Source organism: Athene cunicularia (assembly GCF_003259725.1).
Source record: "Athene cunicularia isolate RWA chromosome Z unlocalized genomic scaffold, athCun1 chrZ_part2, whole genome shotgun sequence".
Lineage (NCBI taxonomy): Eukaryota > Metazoa > Chordata > Aves > Strigiformes > Strigidae > Athene > Athene cunicularia.
Window position 1 is genome coordinate 15,827,154 of NW_020799143.1, and position 27,904 is coordinate 15,855,057.

General features: G+C 38.8%; 1 protein-coding gene across 4 annotated transcripts in view; it reads right to left on the reverse strand.

Moving 5' to 3' along the window:
* LOC113490101 (transducin-like enhancer protein 4) overlaps positions 1-27,904 on the reverse strand; it is a 96,992-nt gene that overhangs the window by 56,259 nt on the left and 12,829 nt on the right. For all 4 annotated transcript variants that reach the window (XM_026866338.1, XM_026866336.1, XM_026866337.1 and 1 more), the window contains exons 3-4: positions 11,405-11,467; positions 2,266-2,340 (exon numbers count right to left, since the gene is read on the reverse strand). In XM_026866338.1, the coding sequence (XP_026722139.1) occupies positions 2,266-2,340; positions 11,405-11,467 (138 nt within the window). The remainder of the gene's footprint in view (positions 1-2,265; positions 2,341-11,404; positions 11,468-27,904) is intronic.

A 27,904-nucleotide genomic window follows, 5' to 3' on the forward strand; every position in this document is an offset into this window, starting at 1 on the left:
TAATTATGTTCTTTGTTTTATTTTTATTGGTATTCACTTTACAAAGTATGACATGCCTTTTTTAGTCCCGCACACATTTTCAGACTTTAAATCTCTCTAAGTGAAGACATAACGTTATTGTGGTTATTCATGCAACTAGAACTTAAGCTTTTTTGATACTTTGTTATCCTATTTATTCCATTATTTTAAATGAATCTCTTAAAAACTGCATTAGATAACTTCTCTTTAAACCAGATGAAATTTTCAGTCTGTATTGCTCCTGTTTCTCTAAAACTAAAGAGAGGCCCACACAGCATTTTCTAAGTCAGCATAAAACAAGGAGAGTGAAAAAAGGCAGTAGAGCAACATAAAAATCAGTCTTGTGAGGGAGATGAGAGCTGTCCAATTTTAATGCACAAAACCAAAATTCAGGTATGAAAATTTAAAGCAATAGAATTTCAACTGACTTGAAGAGATAAATTCAGATAGCAACAAACAAAACAGAAAATATACTTCTGACTGGTAGGGGAAGACCAGCAAAAACTACTGCCAGGCTTCCAGGGAAGTGTCTACTCTGTTTATTCTGTGTGGTTTAGTGGTTCATGAAAGCAGGATAAACTTAAATAACGAGTGTAATGGCCAGTATCTATAACATCACATGTTTTACATCAGTCAATTTATTCTACACTAGAAAGTAAATTGCTTTTTGCAGTCTTCCTAATACATACGAAGATGAATGGCAAAAATGTACACAAGTAGACTGTGAAGAATTCATACACATGCATATACATGTACACACACAAACAGTACATGCACATATGCACACATGCCACTTAAGCATATGCAGACACCTTTAACAAAGAAGACAACCTTTAGCTACTTACTTTATGCAAAGAATGTTAATAGAAGGCAATATTTTTGGTTAGGTAATGAAAACTAATTGGGAAATTATTCATCTCCCACTCTCCCCACTGGAGCATAAAAGACGTACAACAAATGTTATTCATGATTCTACACGACTCGCTCCGATTCACCCCCTTCTTTCTAACGGGCACTTCAGAGGAAATAAAGGTTACTCTTTTCCATTTATATCTTCTAATTGACTACTAGTGTTTTCTTGTGGTCAGAGGGATACAAAATAGTGTTAGAAACAGCCTATTAAAAACAAGCTACAATCAGACCAATTCTCTACACTACTGTCAGCAATGATCAGAGAGTCCTGATTTCCTTGTTAAAAGACAGAGGCATAATTGAAGCAATATCTTCACTTCAGATTGATTATTCAGCGACCCTTATCCACATCTTCACTCAGCAATTTGAATTTTAATGAAAGTAAATGGAATAATTAGCATTTCAAAGTCTGTTTGATACACTGAATAAAAAAAAAAAAAAAAAAGGAAAAGACTTTTATGTATAATCTATACACAAAAGAAAAAGCATTTGGGAGGGTGCAGAAGATGGGAAGTACAGTTGTAGTGTCTTCATTAGAATAACTTAAACAACTGCTTGCACCAGCTGCATAATTATACATGTGAATAATGTGCTATTAAGCTATGACTTCTCACCTTCATTTTATGTAGTGTGAACAGCCACAGCTTTTGTTGTTATGCCTTTCCTCTCCAGTTGTAAAATGTAAACACTGTGTCTGCCCACATCCATAAAATCTTGTAGGACTGCTATACCAAGCTAATACCATTGGCAATAAAGCTTTTACAAGAGAGGCTCCACACACCTGTATTTTTAGATGGCTAGGAGCAGGATGCCTGTGAGCACACTGGTGATGAGTCATTTTGCAATCACTTTTGGTTGTTCGGAGTTTTTTTTTTTTAAAAGTAACATCTGTTTTTTTTAATGTAAAAATAAAAAAGATGGTGCATATTCAGTCTTGAGCCACCATCCAGAAAAAGATGTGGGCAGCAGGGATGGGAAAAACCCTCCTAAAGCACAGGGTGTCAAAAGGTAACAGTTACTGTGGCTGCAAAAGCAGACTGGCACAGGGTATGCAAAGGAAGCAATGTTACTTAAAAGGGACAACAAAAAAAAACAGATACTGACCCAGCTTCAGGGAACGGATACAACAAGGACATTAATTACACCATTAGTCTTCTTGGCACAGTACAAGCAAATGTTTTCAGGTAATAACCAGCTTTCATGAAGATCAAGCTACTGAACTTCACCAGTGCCCACAACTTTTGCCTATCTGATGGAAATGAGTTCATCAAGAGAGAAAGAAAAAGAACAGCCATTTACAAATACTATTAGAGCTAAAATGGAAAGACCACATACCCCAATGATTGCGTTCAGTTCTGCCATGGTCACTTGCTTGGCACGCTCCACAGCCTGCACCACTTGTTGCTGGTGCTATAAATGAAGATCAGAAACAGAATAAAATTATTTGCTTTCTAAATTTTTAAGCACAGATTCTCCCTTTTATCTTTTTATTTTGCTTTTCAAATGCATGCAGGGCTTGAAATAACTGTTCTCTAACAGACAGTCACATTCTGTGTTGATCTGCAAGAGTATCAGATAAGGGGAGGATTTTTTTTTTTTTTTTATGCCATTGCTTGCCAGGAATTACACCTTTGCTCCCCAATGAGCTATTTTACAACTTGTCGAAACAGACAACTGTCTTCCTTTTGTTCATCAGCAGTGTGCTCTTCAATTTACATGCCAACTTAAAATGGAAGTCACTTTCCTTACAGCCCCAGAAACTTTGAGATTAAAAAAGAACAAACATGAAAACATACTGAAAATAAAGGTATGTATTTTCAACAAGCACATGGCACCCACATCACTGAAGGATATACAGATTCTCCTTCTAGGTATATTTCAACACAGTTCAACCATAAGAAAGAAATTTAAAATGCCATTCACAATTCTGTCAATCACATGAAAGAGAACTAATTATTTCAATCCTCAACATGTAAATTTTAATAGCTTTAAAAGTCCATCAAAAACACATGGTCTAATTAACAACAGAGTTTACAAGCTTCAGTGGTTATATTATCTCAGTTTGAGTGATACTCTATTCCTGCAGTAAATTCAAAGTTGATGTATGCTGAAAACTGATTGATATTTACTTGAAAACATCAACTACAGCTAAAACAAGGTCCTCATCTTGCAACATGATCCATGCCTGTTCAGAGCTCCACCAGTGGCCAATTTATCTGTACAGGCAGTCTCACATGGTCAGGATTACATGCAACAAATTGGCGCAAGGGGGTGTCACGGAGAACCACAAGTAAGCTGTGTGATCTGCACTGGGAGTGAGTCATCTGATTTACAGCCACAGGTTGAACATAAAGAGGAGTGAGCTCTTGCCCATCTTGAGAGGTGCTGAAACCGTCACAGTGAAACTTTGTATTGAAACCAACATCTTGATGTCTGTTGGTGCAAATTTTAATGCAAGGGCTGAGAGGATCTCTTTAAAGCCTCCAGTTTGCCCTGCCATGGCTCTGTATCCAGGAAGAACGAAGCCAAGGTACAGACCATACAGCAACACCTCCTGTGCATCCTTACCAGGAGCAAAAAGCTGCATAAAATAAGGTGCGGACCCAAATCTCCAAGATTTCCTCTAACATAAGAGTAGGTAAAGAGCTCTCCAGGCAGCACCCTGAGCCCCACTGGGAAGAGGGGGCCATAAGGAAGGGCTCTGCTACCTCAGGGACTTAGCAGTCTCCAATTTGCCGGTTCTCAGTGCAATGTACAAACAAAAATGGCAGTTTCACTTACAAACTTTCTCCCATAAAAGCTGTCAGAAAAGCAAGACTAAAAATCCACCCGTAACTGTAAGAAATGCTGACCTCAACTACAAAAAATGGATGAATGCAAATAACAAAGGAGGTAATTTAGAAACACTCCTGGAAGAAAGAAAATGGTTTTAAGGTTTGTTTGTTTTTAAGCAAATAAGAGTTAAATGAAGAAAATGTTAAAAGAGCAAATAACACACTGCTGCAAACAGAATCACAGCAGTCCAGTTTCGAGTTTTGTACAGCTACAGTGCTAATGTAAACCAAATCACTCACTTATAAGCAGACAATGCAAAGAACAAAAAGCAGTGCAAACATGAGCAACTGTGTTTATGGCATCCAGAAAAAAGAAATAATAATGCAGTGGTGTATCACCATCACAGATAACCAGTAAAAAGAAAATTATGGTACTGAAGCCTCAAGTTTCTGACTGATGTGTTATCATCTCCAGGTCATCACATGTTAAGAACAGGTACAGCTTTCATTGACTATGTAGCTGAAAGCCTGGTGACACCTGGGTGTATATGGCAATGGGATGATCATAAAAATTACACCACCGTTTTCTGGTGGAGGTCAGTCACACCAAAAATGGGTCATAGCATTTTTGATCAAGTCATCCAAAAAAACCCCCCAAATGGGTTTTACAAATCTTTAAGATTATTTTCCGTTAAAAAATAAAATAATTTACTGAAAAGATTACAGTCATCTTTGCTTTCCTACCATTTCCCTAGGCAGTATTTTTTGCACTGAGGCAAAGAAAGGAATAGCTCTTGATTTCTATATATAAGCATTCAATTCCAACACCCATTTACTTAAATACTGTTCCCAGGGTCACAGGCAAGAGAAGAAAAAACTTCCGAGGAGCCTACAGAAAGCTGGCCTGAAAACATCAAAGTTATTGTAGAAGTTACTCCAGTTTTCTCCCACATTTTTGAAAAGTAAGTCGACTCCACAAGTTTGAATGTTGTACTTTTCTTTATAGAAAACACAGAAAGAATGGTTCTCAGGAGTATTTGAGAAAAACATTACTTCATTCCCAGGTGGGGGGAAGAGAAGGTGGAGGGGTAGAGTACCAAAATCTCTAAGATTTCTGCTGGAAAACACTGTAAGAGAGAAATTCCCTAAGCAGCCACACAAGGCATCTTTCATTGATTCTAATAGATTTGGGATCAAGCCTTCACAGAGAGGAGAAAACCAATGGGCCTTGTAACACTGAACCTAAATTAGGTATGGTAGAGACAATTAAAACTCTCCTATTTCTAGATGCTTTAACACTGATTTAATCTTTAGCGGCGTAGTATGCAAAAGACCCGAAATAGATGGCCTGTAATTAGGCCTCCATCACTTCTACCTTGCTGCAAGAACTGAGTAGATGCTCATTCAGCTCCCCGAAACTCCATGGGGCTGTCTGCCCCAAGTGATCCCAGGGCTACTTTGAATTACAGGCGCAAACCACACATTCCAGTGGATAAAAGACACAGGAAAGCAGAGTCACCCCACAGCATGGCACAGTGCTGCACAAGGTTTGAAGAAGCCCACTGGCTGCCCCTAGCATTTGTGAACCCAGGGCAGTAGGAGGGCTCCAATGTTAGCAGTTGCAGCTCCAGTATCGGGTAGAGATCTCTACATGCAGAGAAGAAGCCGGACCCAGCTCAACGGACTCACTGCAACCCGAAGCCAAGGTGGGGCAGGGAGCCCATTGGACTGTCGAGCGGAAGAGCAGCTGGCTGTCCCAGCCCACGTGGGTACCCAAGGATGAATGGCTCCAGTGCTTACTGTGTGCCTGAACACCTTCTCCTGACAGTGTGCTAGTAACAAGCAGCATTATGTTAAAACCAAGCAGTACACATTAGGCTGCCCATCAAGTCATCACATAGTGATTTACCACCAAGTAAAAACAGCAACAACAAAAAAAAGTTACTTTTTTACCAACCAAATATAGACACAGGGTTGCAGCTTTCACACACATTTAATGCTAGCCTTCCTCTGTGCACACAAGCAAATGACAGACCCATTTTCTTCAGTTATGGAAAAACAGTATTTTGCATTGCATTTAACAGGCCAGAGCAATGAACTCAATACCCTGCCCTGCCTGTCAACACAGACTAGTATCGTTTCTCCTTTTTAACTTCTTCCCCATCTCTTCTCTTCACCCCTTTTTGCTTTTTGTAATGAGAAGTGTGTCTGCACTTGCCTTGTGTTGGAAAATCACCTCCTTTCAGTCTCACAGTGAGTAGCAACAATGGAGACCACAAGAAGGATGTAGGCTTTTCCACCATCACATTGTCTCACCACACTGTCTTGTCACCTAGCCCTGGCTCCTGCACAGGCATTGCAGCATGGTGGAAAATACTCTGGCTTTTGATACCATGTCAGAGCTCCTCTGAGCTCCCAGTGACAGGGGAGCCATGCTGACAGCAACTGAGCAGCTGAAATTCCCCCTGGCATGAACACACAGATGCTGGTGTTAAAAACACCCAATTCTAGCCGACTTCCACCACAGCCAACAACATCCAAAGCAAAACTCACTGAACAATTCACTTTGCAGAAACAAGCAGGCTCTGCTATGTTTTATTCATATTATTTTGCTATTTCATACTATTTCATAATAATTCATAGTATTATCTGTTTAGAGGGAGTACAGACCAGGTCCTGCTTAAGAACTGCAGCAGTGCTATTCTGAAAAGCCTGATCTAGGGTGGGCATAATGAGATGAGGCCACGCCAAAAACACTAGTGAGAACTGGAGAGCAAATACACATTTACAGTGGAGTAGAGCACCACTTAGAAAACTAAAAGGGGCCAGCAGGGTCACTGCATCCAGGCACTGTAACTCAGACAAGGTATAATAACCACTTCATAAAAATGTAAGAACTTAATTAGCAATATATGCATAAATTGCTAATAAGATGCTTTCCTTGGTAGAAGGATTAAAGACATCTGGCAGCTTCCTTGTACCTACTGTTTCAGCTCCAGTCTGAGGCAAGTCTAAAATGCATGAAGACAATTTTGTCTTCTCAGCCTCTCAATCTCAGACCAACTACTCCCTTCTGAATAGCATTTAAGGACTCCTGCTCTGCTTCTATAGAATGGATCTTACACTCTTCATCCAAACTTACTGAACTTTAGAATCACCTCTAGGGAATGTATGTACAGCGAGGAACAATCACATTATGGCCCACATCTTGTAAAAGGAAAACTATCAACTAATATTGAAATGTTTGAAAGGAAAAGACTGCATGCAGCATTTCCTTTTCCTAAATTTGTTTACATATATGCATCCCAGTGCTTGGCATTTTATAGTGCTTCTAAGTATATTTGACCAACTTATGTATGGGGAACTGAAGGTCCCTATTAAAGAGCAATCCTAGCTTATTATGAGCTAGTTCACTGGCAGTTGGAAGGGAAAGTGTGTCTTCTGAAAAATTTTATTACAGCCTCTTGTAATGTGGTGTATGTGGCATGAAACTTGACAGGGGACAATATCATGAACATTTGTCTGGCTTCTCAAGCAGTTTCTGTAGGTTGTGCTGAGCTCCAGGTTGCCACAACTACATGATTAGCTGTAAATCAGCCAGCTTGTGTGTTGTCTCATGAATATAAACACAGCCAGTATTTACTCAAAAGAAAGTAACCATGATATATGAGTATCTCCAGCCACACTGAACAAATACCTCTATCCATTATATGAGGTTTTTCAGCACTCAATAGCCTCCAGGATCCCACAACAGCCACAGGTTGCAACCAGCCACACAGGTCACCTTGACTTGGCAGGAACCAGCCCTAACTTCAAAGCCACAGGGTTGTGCAAGTGTCACGCTGTGTTGCAGCTGGTAAATTCCATTGAGAAGAAGCATAAATTAGCTTTAGACCCAAATGAAATGCCTATTACCGGCTAGATCATTTGATGATGTGAACATCCCACTATCTATACCAGCTGCAGCAGATCAAAACTAAGTTAACTGAGTGCTAACAACCTCCAAGAATTTACTTACAACCCTGCATGCACCCCCTCCACCTTCTGCAATAGGAACTACCTTGAGTACACTGGTATTTCATGTCACAGGAAGAAGGAAAATGACTGTTGCAACACAGGAAGCCTTTAACCGCAGCAGAAATTGAACACACATCACCTCTGAGGTCCATCTCATGCCTTGACCACAAAGTCACTCTTTGCTATTGAAATGGGAAGCTCATATTTCTTGGTGCTGTTTTTTACAGTCTGCTTAAATCAATCAATATTAAAAAAAAAAAAAAACAAAACATGGTAACACTTGACTGCATATTTAGATGGGTTAGGAACTTTATTTTCAGTATATACTTATATGACGTATAACACAGTAAAACTGACTGAAGCCTGGAGAATTTCCTGAATACTTTATTGAGCTGCCCCCTGAAACAAAGCAGACCCTAGTACACAGTAGAGTGATGTATTATAACTGCATTCTTTTCACAAGATCTCTACCGATTTTGGCCATGATTTCTTACTTCTAAGTGAGTTATCACAAGTCATTGATTCCTTACAAAGTTAACAAGCAATAAGACAAGTTAACCTGGTGCTATTATGAGGTAATAATGTTGCCATCAGTGCATGTAACCACTGTATTTTGTTCATTTTTCCCTCAGGCACAATACAAAGGAGCCTGATCACATTTTTCAGCCACTATTTCACAATTAAGACTGTATGCAAAATGCATAAACAGCAAAAGCATGCTGCAATTCAATTCTCTATTAATCTAGATTATGAAATAATGAGACTTCCATTGAGACACTCAACTTTTTAAAGACACAAATTAGAAACCCAGACTAGCAGAATACTCAAATCTGGAGATCAGTTCTCTTGCCTCATCAGCATATGCCAATATAAATTGATTGAAATAAGTGTTTCTACTAACAGAGGTCAAACACCCAGATTTTCATAACCCCAATATGAAACCTATCATGATCAATGGTACTGTTGAGACATTTGAAAAGCTTTTTTGTTCCCCTTTCAATCCGTCTCTGTCTATTCCCCCTCCCCTCTTGCTAGGTGAACGAAAAAGCACACTTGCCTCCACACAATACAAATGTGTACACTGGCTTTTTGGAAGTGCTCCCTTTTGTCTTTGTCAATGCATGGAAAAACGATGAAGTTGTGAATTTTTTGACCTTTCAATCTACCCTGTAGTCCAAACAACTTTGACACCATGCAACATGCACAGTGGAGAAGCTGTAAGACTTAGTAAACAAAACGTGGTAGAGGAAAATATGGGCCACAGATAGAAAAAGCTGAGGCTCACGAGCATAGAAGTTGCAAGAGAGCCTGTTTTCAGATCTAAAACTGCTTAACTCAAAGCTCTGATCTAAAGCCTAGAAAAGTAAGTAGCTTTCATTAAGCACACTGACACTGGTGTGCTTAAGCACTCACTGGGTGGCACTGTACCCATGACAGAAGTGGGACAACATCATTTTCTAAATTTACAATCTGGATCATCTCAGTTGACTACTCACATAGTTCTTACAGCTAGTTATTAATGACAAGCTACTGCAATGGCAAAGTCCAGAATTACCTTAAATGGCTCTCCCTGCCAATTTGATGGCCAGGAGGTTGTTAAAATCGTGATCAGGGCCCTTGGCTTATAGTTCACTATACGGCATGTCAGCATCACATAGGAGATTCTCCTCAATAGAAGAAAAGAACGAAGTACAATGTGCAGCCTTCAGAGCTTCTTCTCCTCTAAGGCAGGGACTTAAAAAGTACCAATACCAGCTTTCAGGAGAATGGCTCCAGGGCGATTTAGCTCCAGGGACAGGAAACCACAATACACAGGGGAGCAGAAAAAAAAAGGACAGAGCCATTGCTTACCTGAGTGGGATGCCACTAACATCAAAACTCAAAAAAATCTACATTTTTTTTTTTTTCCCCTCTCTTTCTTGTTTTCTTTTTCCCCCTCAATTCCACATGAACACGTAGAGGGGGTAGAGGCTAGATTTCCAAAATCAAAGTCCAAAATCTATCAGCCACTGTGAATCAAACACATCTTTCTTCAAATGTATTCTAAACCCATGTAATCCCTTTGCTTGTCTAATTGGCAAGAAACACCTATTCCAAGAAAGCACATGCGCTGGGTTTGTGGAAGCAGAGCAAACAGTGCAATACAACTTACTTGTGTATGGTAATAAAGCTTTGTTTAGCATTTCAGCTGAAAATAGCAGTACCAGTACCAGCATACTGGTACAAAGCTTTTAAACACAGTATAACATATTCTAGAGAAGATGTCTCTCATGGAAATGCCAATCCCATGTCTTTGCCAAGATCACATCTTTGTCTGCCAAGTACTCACCCCTGCCTTTGTTTCAAAATCATGTCATTTTAGTGTTCATTTTATCATGAGTATGAATCAGCTTTACACCTCATTTTTATATGCGGTGTTATTCCTGCACAGCAAATAAAACCCTGGACGTACAGAGATTCTGTAGCAAAGTACAAAATCAGCAGCTACTCATTTTAGAACCACACAGGACTTGAATTCTGGTCCCCCAGCAACATTACTAAATCATTACACATTATTTAGTTTCCACAAATCCATCTTTATAAGCAGAGAGTACAGCAGCACTCATGAACATTGTCAGGTTCCAGTTTTGATAGTGTTATTTCAAACACACACAGATGCACACACACATGCACACATGCAGCGTATTAGCTGAATGCGAGTATTGAGCACACAGCCTCTTGTTTGCAGCAGGATGAGCAGCTCTCTCAAAAAAGATGGGAGAAAGAGTTTCGGCAGGCACGATGTTTTACAGATGCAATGCACAGAAATATATCTTCCAGCTTTGAATTTCTCAGCTACCAATTCTACTGAACTGAAAACATGCATTAAATAGATGCATGCCAGACTGTACCAGCAGACCCCATTCTCCAGCCCCTTTCCTCCAGTGGGTGGGCAAAGGAAGCTGTTATGCTCCCGAGGTCTCCTTTCATGAACCATGCTTTCGTTTTACTTCACACGTGCCTGTGGCTCCAAGATTCCCTTGTTAGCTCCCATCAACTACCCCAAATCCCAGTGCCCTCAAATTATCTACAATGCACTCAAGATAATAGCAGCAAATCATAATTTGGAAAAAATTAGCGCTTAGAGAAATTAGCTCACAGTGAGTTTCAATCTTCTATCTATATTCCCCAAATACACAGAAAACATAACAGGATTTAAGATAATGAGTAATCTGGGATGCAGAGAGAAAAAAGGCAGGAAAAAAAGCTGCATTTGTATGCCTACTGTGTTGAACATCACTACTTGGTATACCAAAATAGAAGTTTCTGCTGAACTTTAATGCCCACTGCCAAGAATGTAGCACAAACCATGCCTTCCTAGCATTTCTACAAGCTGTCCTCTGATTTCAGACCAACAAAGTTATAACTGTGAGAAAAACTGCATTGTACATAAGAGAAAAATATTTAAACAACTACAATATTGCTTAGCACATTACAACACATTCAATTTCATAAATATATTTAAATGATATTATAATGGACTTGGAGGAGATAATGAAGTTACAGTGATAACAGCACAGTGGAAAGCCATCTACAAGCACCAAGAGATTCATAAGGAAACAGTCTCAACACAAAATCCCACTTTCGTAATAGATACAGTGAGGCAATTGTTTAGATCAGCATTGGTACAAACGACTACCTACCTCTTGGGAGAGGAAGGGAATGACTTGTGCACATATAGCATTCAGCCTCTTGACAATTTCTGCCTGCAAGTGACAAGAAGAAAGAAGTTCAGTTATATAAATTCTCAGATGTGATTGTCACCCATGAACACAGAAGATACATCTGTTTGGGTTTTTGTCATCTCTAGTCATCCTCTGGCCAGGACAGATTATTGAAATAACCAAAGTGTTTGGACACCAACAATACCTACGAAGCTAATAATTTCTGGCTAAAAAGTTTTCCTTAAAAAAATGTTCAGAACTGACACAAAGAAAAGTTAATTCTGATTATACAAAGGCATTTAAAGTAGAAATCTTCACGAGATGTAACAAAAAAGATAAAATACTGTGTATCAAACTAAACTCTCTCCTAAGAGACAAGAAGGATCATTTCAAAATACAGCAATGCCACTGTACACAAACAGAATAAACCAGTTACTTCTATATTAATATTGTATAGCATGAGAACATTAGCAACACAATATACAACTTCATCGATAATCATTCAACCGCATATTTTAGAAAGGAATATTGCAGTCTTGTATCATATTTATGCTCTTAGCAAACCCAAGGTTAATACTAGTTACTTTTATGTTGCAGTGGTGATCAGAAATGAATAATATATGTTTTATTTCCATGCTGGAAATCAATTCTTATTCTATTTAATCTGCAAATCTCAATAGAGACAGAGGAAATTAGGAGAGATAAATTAAGAATTACAGTTCCAGAAACAGAATATTTAAAGCTACATAGTCTTTCTTATAATAAATTGTAACTTTCTTAGAATAAATTGTAACCAGAATCAGTTCCTCATTATGCACTAGGATAGAATGCTCTTCCTCTTGCAAAATCACTATTGTATGACGAAGACATAGAAACTTGTGCAATTTAGGCTTCCTTCTTTAACAGCAACCCTTCCAGCCTTTTTGCTGTACTGTCTTTTAAATTGAAAACACTTGCAAAAGAACCAGTAGAATAGAAAGGCTCAGAACTAGCAGCAAAAAATCAGAATCACATCTGGATTCAAGCAATATTATGGTTACACAGCTATGCAACCAGAAGACATCGTACACTAGAGGTAAAGGCACATGTGAAACTAACTCTGCCCCCTTGTGCATACTGCGATACACTTGAGTGAACACATGCTACTTTGCAATACAATTTCTTAATCTCTCTGAAATCCATCTAAACTCCCATAGGTTATTTACACAGCAATTTCTACATTACACTGCCCCAGTATCTTCTCACTGGTCTTCACTGTTTATGCACACCCTCATCTCATTAAAGCTATGCATTTTAATACATTTTTTATGTTCATCTACTACACCTTTTCTGTTTCTTCAGCAGGATAGCACCTTAAAGTACACTTGAGAATATGTTTTGTTCAGCACAAGGCTAAATTACCTGCTAATTTCAAAGGTTTATATGTGCCTATAATATCAGGTATCTCATAATGTAAAACTTACATACCCCTTTAAATAGACAGGGTTCACTATGCTAGTTGAGAAATTTACAAACTGATTGTTATGCAGAGCAGTACAGGGAGCGACAAGATGTGTGCATCTAAACTTCAGCCAGAGAGGCTGCACGATCCAATATGGCATCACTTGAGAAACTATATTTGATTAAGGAATTGTAGAACACAATATAATACACAGCTGTATTATATACAGCACAAGTACTTGTGCTGTAGTGGTTCAAGCACCATTAATTTAGTAATTTCCAAATTTTGGGTTGCAGCCACGCTGCTGTTTTGGTTGGTTTTTTTGTTTTTTGGGTTTAAAAAAAAAAAAAAAAAAGGAATCTCCAGAGTGCCTTAAAACTGAAAACTACACATTCTGCTCTAAAAGGCTTTTCTATATGAAGAGAAAACTCTGAAGTGCCACCTTCCTGACATGAGCTGAAGTCCCTCTGACCTGCCATTTAACACACTTACATGCCTTAGTAAAAAAAAGATGTGATGCTTTTCACCGCTGCAAAACAACTCCTTCTACAACTGTTGCAACCTTACCACCCCCTGTGCAGCTTCTGGAGGAGCCTCTGCCTTGGCTGTGCTCAGCAGACCACCCTTCCACCACAGCTACATTAGCAGGATGCCTGTACTGCACTGCTTAGGAAATGAGAATAAAACTGGCTTGAAGTGCCATGCAGGAGCTCAGCATGTAATTTTAAAAGGCTTGTAGATTCACATATTTTAACGCCAGAAGAGACTGTTAGAATTGTCTTATCTGACCTTCTGAGTAATGCAGCTGTAAAATTTCACTGACTCCTACATCAAAACTGTAAATTCTAGTTCATCTAGAATATACCTTATTGAACAAAAATAATTTTATTCAACTCACTTTGAGGCATTTCTTCTCAATTAAGATACTCAATCCTAGCTATTTCAAGCTATTTCTGATAGAATGTTTTTCTTTTGATCACTTCTCTTCCCCCTCCCCAACAGAAGTATGTCTCTCTTCTACTGTTCTTCTGGCCAAAAGGTGGTTGAAACATATTTGCTCAGTATTTATACAAAAATTCACTTCCGCCAGATTCTGAGCCTAGGAAACATTAAGCTAAAAAGCACCTTCCAAAAAGCTGTAACTGAAAACAGGTGAATGAATATGAATGGTTACACAACTGTAATAAACCTCTTGATATCAATCCCACTGGAGTGCAGAACAGCGAGTCTTTTCATGCCGTACACAGGAAAGTGAGCTGATGGAGACGGCACCCAGCTCAACCTACAGAGAAGAAAAAGAGCTCGCTAACAGCTTCAAGAGATACGGAGATGTTCCCCAAAGCATTTCTCAGCTAGGCAAGAGGCCTGATAGGTCAGTCACAATAAAACTGAGAAGCCCCTGCTATGCTGAAGCAGCTGTTTACACTATTCCCTTATTAAAATGTACTTCACTTCCCCTAACAATGAGAGTTCCTAGTTCTGTGGTTGTCTACACAGTTACATTTTATCACTCTCAACATTTGGGTAGCAAGAAAACAGTCCAGCTGAGCAGCAGTGGATCATAGAGGCACAGCATGACCAAGACACAGACTGTCTACCTTTGGAGACCACAGGCAGCAGGAAGGCATTAGGGAAAACACTGTGTATGTACACAAATGATTTAAAGGACATTACATGTTCTGTACCAAAAAACCTTGCCCAGACATTTTCATGTAGTAAATACCTTCTGCCTTGACACTGCAACTGTTTCCACAATTAACTACACAGGATAACACAGCAACAAGTTGACTGTTTACCGCAAAACATTCAAAGAGTAGTTAGTTGTCAGATGTTAGTCAACACCCTAACACTTGAAGGTGTAGGTACTGATGACAGAGGTTACAATCTTGGTAGACCTATTCTTGCCATTGGAGGGGTTCTGGAAACTAATTCCTCTATGCATAAGATACAAAGTCAGACACAAAATAAAACACAAGTCCACTTCACATTTCTACCGCCTATACAGATTTTTAAAACCCTACATTAAAAACCACTTTAAGATCTTCTTTTTTCTCTTAGATGTCAGGCCAGTGTTTTTTTCATGATCAACTTAATTGGCAGGAGAAGGAAAAAGTATGCTTTCATAAAATCAGGCAGTCAATTCCTCATGTGGAAAGCCAAAGTTGCCTCGGAAACACGGCTGCTTCCATGGTCATCTAATTTTGCCTCTATTGTCCCATGGGACCAGGCTTTAGAGAGGCATCATTTATTTACGGGCCTTTCCACCAGGCTTCAGTTATCAGCCAATAATACCGTGGACACACACACTTCTAATGGCCTGTGTTTTGAAACCAAGTCTAATCTGATGGCACAGAGCCCAAACTCCTTTTCCAGCATAGCCATTAAAGGATGTAGGTTATTGCTGTTGTCACCATTGATATTTGTCATTGTAATGTAATTAGGGACCTAAAATGATGCATTACAGCCCTTGGCACAGCTTCTATTAAAATCGTTTCTTCTGCTCACTGAACTGCAACCTGCTTTCTGATGAATAACAGACAGACAGCTTTAGGGTGAGGAACAGATTCATCAAAGAAGTATTTCTCAGCTCTGGAAAGAAAATAAATAAATAAATATATTACAGGGGGCAACCTAAGAAGAAAAGCACAAGGAGGGGGGCGGAAGGCAGACAGAGCATTTGAATTTCTTCTGACCACTTGAAATTCTGATTGCATCTGATGAATCTTTCTTAGGACAATATATTCCCAGCCTGTGAATCACATGGTTAATCAGGGCTCTAATCTGCTATCCATCAGCCTATGCCAGGACTGTTACTTCCAATCAAATTTATAGGTTATGTGGGTCACGCATCCCTGAACAACTACATTCATGGATATCCCATTTAAACCAGCACAGATTCTGAAATGCTGTTGTTAGGGTTACTGAATGTTATAATACTACTCAAAGCTTTATGAAAGCTCCTGATAAACAGCTGCTAAATTATTGCCTGTGGATACAGAGTGATGCTCTGAAATAGCATTAATGGCCCAATAAAAGGGCGATTGTTCATGCCAAAACATAAAAAGGATAGCTTTTGCTGCCACAGTTTGTCAAATATGTTAACAAACACCGACACTTCTATTACTCCTTTCCCTAAACACAAAAGATGTTTGGTTTTGCAAAAAAACACACCAGCATGGAACCAGAAGAGATGAGGGAGAGACAGGCAGGGAGGGCTTGGGCTGGAATAGTCTTTTTAGTTATCTAATGAAAGCTTGTATTGTTTCCTTCCTTTAGGAGACACCTACAAAAGACACTATTTTAATAGTTTTGAGCTCTTTTCATAGCCACTTACATGGCATCTTTTTTAAAAAGAGTGAAAGATTAAATATTTATTAACTACAATATTAATATTTTTTTAATTTTGTTACGCCTATAAAGGAACAATAATAAAATCATTGTGCCAGAATCTGATACAAGTAAAGGAATGAAGACCCATGCCAATTAACAGTCCCTCAGCATTACTTCGTGGGTACAAGAGCAACAGCCTAGATCCCTGGTTGAGCCAACAAAATCTTTTTTACCAAAGCTGATGCTTAAATGGTACATAATTGCCTAAATATGCCAAAAAACTAGACCCTTGAGTTTGTAATACAGCATTCTGAAGAATGTTCAAAGATAAGCCTGTGGGCAAGGCTATACCTCAGGTCCCGCAAGGTAACCCAGCTCAGCAAAGCAGGGTCTTGGGGTACAACCATTGCTCTGCAGCTACCAGCTGTATTCTGAGGGGAGCATGTGACAGACCATTAGACTCCTAAATCCCTTTGAGGATGGCAATGTAGGGGTTTAATTCAATAAACCTTGCCACACACAGCACATGGTAAAATATGGAAAAGTGTTTAAGTGCCTTGATAAGTACTTTAGCATATGTCCGAATTCTTAGCACAGATGGGGACTAAAAGAGAAGCGAGAGTCATATCAACTCCAAATATTAAAATACTCAGAAATGTTCTAATACATAGAGAGTTCAGAATCAATTTATTGCTTAAAAATCCCTATTTGCATTCCTTTTTGGCAGAGGGAAAAAAGAGAATTGGGATTTTATTTATAGTATATAAACTTCAGAAAAATATTTCCACTATATTTCACAAAGTTCCATAGCTATTACAATTATTAAAAATTGCTGGTAAAAAATTACCACTGGAGGCTGTAGGTCTGTCAGTGGAATGGAAACAAAACTACTATATATGTATTGTTGAAATAAAAGAGAATAATAAAACACTATTGGGAAACCCATTTCAGCAGCCAGTAGAAAAAAGAATATATGCAATTACACTTTCAGAAAAATAATCTGAAACAACTGTTATTTCAGGTTTAATTTGTTCTACACAGTTCAGCCTTTGCCAAAAGATCAATCTAGTTTATTAAGTGCTTACCAAGAACACATGCACACACCCACAATATCTAAGCAAGCATTTCACAAATTAGCGAGAACAAAAGACATTATTACACTGTATGAGACATATCACAATTCTGTATAAAGCAAGCAAAAAAAGCTAATCTTAGTATTTCACAGAAAATTAACTCTTCTTTCATAAAGAATAATGTGTTTTGTTTTAATCACAGACTGTTGTCTGGAAGTGCTTACTCCAGATCTACATAAGTGGAGGAAACACTGCAAGCCTTAAATATAAAATTTCTCTTCAGCTCTAAAGGAGTGGTGTTTGAAAACTGAGCCACAAAGAGTCTAGTCTTGTAGTCAAAGAGAGCAGAGAGAAAAGTTCTCTGGTGAGGAGGACACTAAACAGAAAACTTATTCTTTGCTAAGCCAACTGTTCAAGTTTAGGAGATTTAAGCAATGAATGTATGAGTTGAACACAAGAGGGACAACCAGACTCTGCTGAATAATCACGGGTATATTCCCCATCTCACTTTCTTTACAAACATCCCAGCAAAGCTCAGGAAGTACTGTAAACTAAATGCTTACCCTTTGTAAGTTCATTTAGGTGCTTATTTTGCACAAAATATTGCAGACAGCAACATGAACTATAAACTGAAGCAGAAGAGTTTTCATAATCAATTTTCTAATGTACATCACAACCTATGGACTACTGAAGAGAACTGATATGACATGGCTTTTATTTAATGTCTCAAGAACCACATGAAGCTCAACCAAGCAAGAAAGGATACATATTGAATCATTCATGATTAAGACCATAAAAGTCTAGTAAGGTGACATAAAAACACACTTCTAGCCTATCACTTGAGGAAGTCAGTGTTTTTTGTTAGTATCGACTTTTACCAGAAAGTAAGGGAATAGAAATGCACAGCCTGGAGATCCCCATAGCCTTTCAGTTGTTCAGGCTGCCACCAGGTAGCCACCTGAATCCTGCCCTGCCCTGCCACAAGCACTCACAGAACATAACAGGAAAGAAAGCCGTAAGTGGAATTTGAAATGGCAAAGACTGGCTTCAATTTCTTTTCTGCAAAAGCAGCAGGAAACACTTGCTGAAGAAGCAGAGAGAAACAAGTAAAGAGGGGACACTGCTACAGGAGGTGCTGTTTCCATCAGTAGAGCTCTAAAGTTCTCTATAAGGAGATCTATACTTCTATACTATCCCTTCACCTACCAGCAATCCTCAGCATTTCACAACAAAATTTGTTTTGTGAAATATGGCCTCATAATACAAGAATAAGATGTTTCCACCACTCTCCACCAACTGAAGGAAACTCTCTTCATAGTTTACAAAAAATAAACTTTTTTTAAGCATATAAACCTGTGGCATCACACTAAGGCATCTTCAGCTCCAAGCTCAGTCTTTTGCATCTGTTTCCTAGCTGCAATTAGGTCAGAATTTCCCATTTTAATCTTTCCCATAACAGTTCAAACACAGCAGCAGATGCACAATCACTAGTCTCTTACTACTGAAGTCCCCCCATCACACATTCCTCCAAAGAGTCTGACCACAGTTGTTCTGCACCTGCTGGAAATGACACAAGCTGGTCTGAGCCTCCTTGCAACTGTATGCATATAGTGGTTCTAGTATTCAGTTTTAATTTAATTGGGTGCAGAAAGTCCCCTATTTATTTACATCACAAATTTATACTCTGTTTCTCTGGAGTAGCAGGAAAAGTAGTCATAAATAAATACTGTAGATCAGTAATGTATAAATCACAGAAAACCAAAAAAAAAGGGCGAGAGGTGGTCAAAATGTGTTCTTGGTACACTTATGCTTAAGTTGAGGTGTCCTTAGCTGCCCTGGAAAAAAAATTAAGAAGGCAGCATTTCAGGAAAAAGCTGAAAACCTCTAGCAGTTGAATCTAAAAGAAACCATGCTTTTAAAATTTACATAGGTAGTGCTCAGGAAAGGGGCTTCTGCTGATCTTTTTAAATGTTACCACAAAATAAACACTAAAATCGTTTTCCCTCTACAAAATAGAGCTGTCAGTGTCCACTTCTGATCCCCACCAGCACTTAACCTTTCATTTGCAAATACACACAAAGGAAGACTCAGAAGTAGCTATAGTCACCCATTATCCTGCATGCACTCTCTGTACCATGGCTACAGTCCTTCTTACTCTGAAGCAGTATGCTCCAAATATTAATCACCAAGAAGCTGATAGCTATCATGGTTGGGAACTGTGGAGATTGGGCCAGACTTCCAGTTACATTTACAAAGTTGTACTGTTCAGCCTTGAAGCTTGCAGAAAACATTCCTACCAATGGTAACATGTACTAGTCTAACAAAAAAAGAAGTTAGTTTAGTTTCTCCAGCAAGTGGTGTGTTGTTCCAGGTTTTAATGAACTACATAAAGCTGATCAATAAATTTATAAAAGCAGCAATCAGAAATCCCCTATAAAAACAGGAAAAGCAATGTGACTGCTGAACTCTATTTCCTTCCAGATTCATCTGGAGGCCAGGAATCAGTCCTTTTGCACCAGGAACAACATCACTACTTCTCTTCTACCTCTGATTTCCTTTGCTTACTTGCCTCAGCCCTGCAGATCATGAAAGGTGGAGCCCATAGCCTCTCTGATTCATTGATAACCACACTTGATTATGGTTGCTTCCAGAAAGCATATTGATCTATGTTCAGTGGATTTATTAGGTCTGGTTACAAGAATTCTTACAGTGTTTGAAAACTTTGTCATGTTTTGCCTTCGATCCCTTGTTTCTTCTTTCTATCCAGCAATTTCACACCACGTTGGTGAATGGCAATCAGTTAGCTTAAGAAATGCAGCAAAAAGAAATGTCTGTTTCAAGAACAAGTTGTCTACACAAAGGAAACAACATTGTAACTCCTTTTCCATTGCAGCTTCCCCTTGTACTATGAAAATGAGCAATACTCAAATGCAATTTCCATGGATTAAAGTAACCAATTCTTGTATTTGATATAATAGACAAAAATCCTACCCTTTTTAAGCCAGTACATGAAAGCATCATTTTAACAACACCCCAAAAGAGATGAAAGCATAGTGCAGTTAATTTTTCAGCAATGCTGTAATCAAGCTTCAGTTTTGGATCCTTGCAATAACACTAATTCAAATAAGGCATGTTACTATCCCAATTTTTAAACCAAGTGGAAGTATGATACCTGTTAATTCTTTCTGAAGATAAATGTTTCACACTTCTTGGTGGTACTTACCAAGTCCCAGTTTCTGAAATAAAGTGATCATCTGAGAAATCAGATTACATTTAAGAAACCTTTCTTCCTTTTCCACCTTTTTTTTTTTTTTTTTTTTTTTTTTTAATTAACACTCAACACTCACTGTGAAAGTTATCTAAAATACTAAGGATATATCAGTAGGGCACATTTTCTTTTACATTGAATTTAAATGCAAGTTTCAACTTCAGGTACTAAGTAATGATTTCCTCACACTTTGAGATGGCAATGGCACACTGCTACTGAAGGACCAGCAGTGTACTTCCATACTAAAGCACCCTATGGGTGGGTAAGACAAGATGAACCACCACCAGCCTTGCCATTCGGGGCTTACACTGTACTGCATACGATGACACAGCCAGTCAGAATCCCAATTGCTTTCCTCTGGGGCAGGCTGCCTTCAGAGTATGAGGGACAGTACCAAGGAGCTGGTGAACAGAGCACATCCATCCAACTAGAAAAGACTGGAAGTTCCAGCATTTCACACATCCCTGCCACGACTCAGATGATACAGATTCATATTAAGTAAAACGCCACAACAACTAGCTCAACAGGAAGGGATTCTTGATGGCTGCAGAATGCTACTTTCCTGAGAGCAGCAATAAAAACAAACAACCCAACAGTCTGTAGCTCTAACTTCTATTGAGGAGAAAATATTGATATGAATTTTCATTGCTCATAATTTCAAACATTGTGGATAATTACTTCTGTTTGAAAATAGCTCTATTTGGATTTCAAGATTTCTGCAACTGGGGTTTCTTGCTATTTTTCCCCTTGAGAGCAGGAGGACAAGGGAAGAACATGTAATTTTATCCTTCAACATGCGAATACCTAACAAGTGGTAGTTTCACTAGCAAAGTACATCTAAAATAATCAAGCAGTTTACAAGTCTCTTTTTAACCTCCCTAAGAAGATATATTTGCAAAGCAAGTGCCATGACAGTTTTAAGACATGCACGCTTAACATGTTCAGGAATTTCACTTGTCCAAGACAGCTGGATACACTAAGTACATCTTGATGCTCAATTCATTTGAATCACATTCCCCCAGTAAAACTGTCAGGACAGACTCTGAGTCAAGCAACACTGAAGAGCATTTATCTTTACATTACATCAGCATTACTGAAGTTTTCAAATACTCTTCATCCAAGAGGGATTTCAACATAAAATAACTTTTTAAAGAAACACAAAGTTTAAGAAAATGTCATAAAAAGCAGAACAGGAGGCATGTCGCAAAGAAGAACTCTCTGGTTGGGAAATGTAGATTTCATGAAACCTTTTCCAGTGCTGTAACTCCCTGTGAGATCACACTTTGTGTGGAGAGCTACTATGAACTGCATTAATTTCAGACAAATGCTCAAGATGCACCATATGTTAAGTGCACTCTTCATCATACATTACACCTACAGACTTCAATAAAAACATCTAGAACATGGAAAGTAGGTCAAATGTAAGCAACTGAAAGCGGTAAATAACTCTATACACATATTAATCATGTCATAATCACATTGATAATAACATCAACACATTTCTCCTTAAACATATTCCTGACAAAAAAGGAATCAAACAGATTTCCTTCATAAAGTTGGTCCAGTTTCACACCCATGACACCCTATAAAGACATCTAAGCTAGAAATACGGATTACACACCTACCAATTATGCTGTATCTGCTCTTGAGATATAAGAGACTTTCACTGTAGCTTCACATGCACGTTGAATTGGTATAAAAACAGGTAATGAAGAGGCTCCCCTAATCCAGGTACTCCTGTTCACCCCACTCTTGTGCTGCTAGCATTTTTATGGGTATGTGGTGAACTAAGCAATTAACTTAACCAAGTCAAAACACAGTCCCCTTCCCCTTTTTTTTTTTTTTTTTTTTTTTTTTTTTAAATACAAACCCCATCCCTGACCCAGTTTACCATAGGGTTAACCCTAATGCCAGATCACCCCTTTTGTTAATAGTGCCATCTTCTGCTCACTTGAAATGCACAGAAAATGTCAGTCTCAGACACACAAAATCTCTAAACTAAGACTTTTTGTGAATATTCCTTTAAGTCAGAAAACAAGAGCATGGTTAAGACAACCAACCACACAGCAGCACTCCTGGCAAGCTGCTCATCTTGTTACAGATACAGATACTTCTCTGGGCATGGGAAGGCACTCTGTTTCACTTCCTCCACTACCCTGCAACCAAGACATATTGCTATAAGAAAACATCCTAAACTTTTCACCTCATGGGTTAGTATCACAATCTGGTTTAGCTGCAAGTTTTGACTAGTCTTTAGAGCCACCTGTTAGATCATCTGGTAAACCAAATCACCAATACCCAATTACACAGTGAATTCAAAACAATAAATAAATAAAAGCTAGAGTACATTAGTGGTGGATGTACTAGCTTGGTAGTGATCAGATGAAGAAATTAAATGCCATGGCCAAAACTGAAAAAAACCCACACTCATAAAATATTTTTTTTTTCAGTTATAGCAGACAGCATGACAGACAGCAAAACCACACTTCCATGCCTGTTTTGTTTTGGTTTTTTTAATGGATCTCTGGCTTTTTGCCATGGACTAATTCTACGGTTTACCAAAATGCAGTTTCTGGGTTTGTAATCTCATTTTCAGTTTGCTAGGTCTGTAATCTTGCCACCCTTTTAATCAAAAAGGTTTCAGGCATGCATTTATATGAAAAATACTTTACCCACAAAAATACAGAGGTTGTATCTATTTTGGTTTATAAGAACCTGTTTTTCACAAACTATTCTAATTATTTCTTTTAATAACAGCTTTCCATGACAATTAGAGACTTAGTTGTGCTCTTCTGCATTAGAAATCTGCCAGACTACAAGAAACCTTAAAATCACTACATACTGACTGTTTGCAAACCTGTTTGTGTATAATCACTATCTGTTTTTCACAAAGACAGCCAAAAAAGCCAGAGGAGAGGGAGAAAATAAATAGGCTTGATGACTAGTGGACAGTTCAGACTGTGTTTCCTTTGTGTGACCTTCACTGAAGATAAAATAATAAGTTAGAAAACATTAACTTTATAATATAAAGGAAAGGGAGTTCAAAATTACTAATTTCTTTATTGAAATAAGTCAGTTTTAACTACTGTAACATACCATGTTGTGTAGGTGAAAGCAAAGAAAATTGAAAAAAAGTTTATTTTTTAAGTCACCAACAAGGGATACAGAGACTTTAACATACAAGCGTAACTTCAACTTATGAACACAAAACTGAAGTGGCCTTAAATGAGCTGCAGAACTGCCCAAGAAGCTGGAGCAATACTCAGCAGAATAAATCCTTCCTGAGTCCTCAGTTAGCAGGACCTAAGCGAGCCTGTTCAACAGTGGTTAAAGCACACCTGTAAGTACTTCAGCCATACTACTGAACACCATCCACGTGCACCAAAAACACTTTATCATAACTCTGTAACTGTAAACACAGTTTTAAAAATAAACGCCATTTTCTGCCAATGTAGTCCAAAGCAATACAAAATTACTCTCAAGATCCACTGCAGAACCTGTGTAGAGCTCATTTGACATGGGTGTAAATTAGGCTTTCTCCAACTCTACTGACTAAACAAGACTGTACACAGAGATATTACAGTCTTTCTAAATTCACAGCTGTTCTGCCTCCAAAATTGGCACCCTGCTCAGGAACAGTAACCAAGAAAGGTAGCAGCAAAATGATGCTCAGACAGAGAAAGTGACCTACTTCACAATCTAAATCCCAGTGCTTCACCAAAGTGGAAAAGCACAGCAGTGTTTTAGGTTTGTTATCTCATGCCCTCCACTTTCTCCTACATTATGCTGAAGACAGTCCTCAGACTAGTATTTGTTTCCCAAAGTCCAACTTGCATTTATGCTCAAAATTACATTTACAGCTTCTCACATATGCTGAGGAGTGAAGACTCAACCAAAGCTGGGATCCTTACTGTTGAATACTAAACTGGTTTGTCTAATCTTCTGAGAACTCACATTGTCATTATATTCCTTCAACCTCTGCACCAAATAAATCAGGAAAGAGCCTTGTACAGATTCACTGTGTAATGTGCAGGTATAAATTCAAATGAGGTTAAAAAGAGACTGGGAAACTAGCTACTTGAGATCTACACCAAAAGCCTACCTCAGATTAATTCTGTATAGAACCAGGAGGCACAGAAAGGTTTAACAAACCTTGTATTTTCCCTAACTTTAAAATGTAATTGCTTGTACCAGAAAATCAAGATTCCACTGTGGTGCAACCACTGCACATATAGCAACAAGTCCCATCTCTCAGATTTGCCAGGGTTTGGGCATGCAGGAAGAAGGCAGGGACACTCTACCACAATGTAAGAAAGTCTGTTTCAGTTTGCCCTGAAATATCCCACCCAGGGAAAAAAAAAGCAGTACTATCCCATTTTCCAGATGGAAAACAGGTGCTGAGAAGATAGACTACCAAGGGCAAGCCTCCTTAATAGAAATCAAAGCGTTGACCACATTATCTGCTGGAAGGTACATCACTGGAGCACACTAATTGCAGCTGGGATGGGAAAGACAGAAGAACTCACATGGGAGGCAAAACGAGGACAAAAATGTCTTGGGAAAGAGCACCCTGTCCCATCATCTTACAGTCTAGAGAGATAAACACAGCCATTTCTAAGTGACTTCCATGTAATGATATCTCACCTCCCATTTCTTAATGTACTGCTTTTCAAAAACTCCTCTGTTGTAAGGGTTATGCTTCAGGAAACAGTACTACTTCTACTTCCCAGACAGAGAAATGAAGCAGTGAATGCCAGAAGTCTCCAGAAGGTATGTAATGGGATTTTTAAAAATGCCTAAGCAGGGTAGATGTGTAATTCAGGCAGAAAGTCAGCAACAGACAAATGATCAAGATTTTCAAGGATTCCTAAGCACAGGGAGGGCACCTGCCCATACCTACAGATACATAAACATACCTTTTCATCTTGAAGAAAAGACACATCAAACATTAAAGCTGGAGCACCACAAGAATTTAGGCATTAAAATCCCAAACTACAATCTTCACTCTCTTCCCTCCTCCCTTAGGAATGATTCAGTGCTGAAGTCACCAGAACTGCATAAGGGTCTCCATCTCCAGCACTGCAGCTCCCTATCAACCCTGCTGAGTCCCCTTTTCAGACATGTTCAAGAAAGTGGCTCAACAAGACCAAGCTCTTTGACATACAGCTCACAAACTAAGCCTTGTAAACACCCTCCCCCTGCAACTACCCCAGCTCAATGCTTCTACACCCACATTCCCCAGGGAGCTGAGAACCACTGCCAGAAGTATTCCCACATAAAATACAGCAGCAGTACATTAAAAACAAACAAACAAAAAAAAAAGGGTGGAGAACAGATAGACTTTTATGTAACAGCCTAGTGGTTAAAGAGTGTAATCAGAGCATTATAAACATGACTTTAATTCTTTCTTCACTTCTTCTTGTTACCTCCTAAGAGAACACCCTGTCTAATTGGCTTCTGTGAACTCTGAAAAGGAAATACTCCCAATTCCTTTATTGAAGAAGGAAAGGCTCTTTTCCAGATCCTGCTCAGATCATCATACATGAAAAATCACCAGGGGCTAAAACATATAAATAGCGGCAGGGACTGAAACACAGCACAAATCCTTCCAGCTGGACAGAGTCTTTCCAGGGCAACAGCACAGCATGCATCTCTCCTCTTTCAGCTCTACTGAAGCATTAAGGATCTCATGTAGACCAGACAGCTTTCTGCTGGGTATCCCAGTCATTCTCCTGGGAGACAAGAAACGTGGGTCTCACTAGTAGACAGAAAAGTAACTGAACTAAGATGAACCAAGAGTGTTGCCTTCACCAGCTTTAAAATAAGTTTAGGTGCCACTTTTCAAAAAGAGATTCTAAGACTGCCAAGCCAAGGCATGTCCTGGTAGCACTAACTTCAGTGTCTCAGACCTCAAGCAGCGAGAGATTTAAGACATACCCATGACCTCAACATTTACCTATGAGCTACTCATATATGCTGGTACATGCTGGTTTCTTTAGCTCCATGCTGAATCATTTTACTCACCCCACACACCGCTAACATTGCTCTGACCTCATTCAGCTGGCCCTGCAGCCTAGTGGTGCAAAAGCAGTTGCAGCATCACTCCCATCTCACTGCAGTGGTCAAAGCAGCTTGTCTTGAGGTCTCACAGGAAGCCCCTGACAGCATAGTCCAGAAACTTGCACCCGGATCCTCTCAAGTCCCAGACCCTGGCAGCTGCATCTCATCCACCTGGGAGCTTTCTGCTTTGCTTCACATTAATACAGAGAGGTGTTGCCTATATCTACAGATTTTTCAGGCTCTTCAGGTTCTGTCACAGGCTTAAACAAACTCATGACCCTTAATACAGTACATACAGCAGCATTCTTCTTGAAAACGTGTAAACTAAGATTATCCCAGGATTCTTCGCATCCACACAGAAAGACTTGTTAAAAATCAATGCTGTAGAAGAAATACATACCTGAGATCCAGGCAGAAATCAGAGCTAAGTAAATAGCAACTAAACAAAGGGAAAAATAAAATAATTTTTTACATTCACTATGCCTATATGTCCATTTGGCTGAAGGCATATTTGAAAAAAAAATTTACATATGCAAAGCTGGTTGTTTGTATCTGCAAAGGAAAGTCTCATGTCTTTCTACAGAGGTAGGTTTTGAAAGTGTTTAATAGCAAGGCTGCTAATGTCAGTTTGAAAATCATCTTGTACACATGTTAGAAAATTCATCTTCAAGCAGAAACCTACAACATCAGAAAAAAAACACTCCCATATGTATGCCTGTACAATCTTGTGGTGCTGTTGCTCCTTCCATCTCTATCTACATGATCAAACCAAAGAACAATTGTCACTCTCGGTCAAATGTGGGTTTAGAAAAAACATTACAAACAAACCATTCCCCAGAAATTTCCAGGATGCCACAGGCACAGAATTGTAAAACAACTTCTTATACTGCCAAGAAGTGAAACAGGATGCTTGTTTTGGTGTCACCAGTTTGTAGGAATAAACCAGGGAACATTGTGAGGGGGAAGAGAACTAAGTGTCTTGTAGAGATTCATGGCAAATGTCTTTCTCCTCATGTCATCCACGTTATATACATGTTATTAGCTTTGTTTTCCTTAACAGCCATCTCTAGAAGCACATGGAAGTAGTGAGACACAAAAGAAGCAGGAAGCCACTCCTAAATAAATTAAACCAAGAGCTTATATGCAAGAGTAACACCTCCTACATATGGACAAATACATAACAAGTAACTCTTGACATAAAACGTCCTTTGATGTTTGCAGATGTCAGTTTCTCTTCCACGGATAATGTTTTAGAGCAACAAATAAGCAAGAAGCTCATCAATGCTTGGATTTTGTTGTTGTTGTAG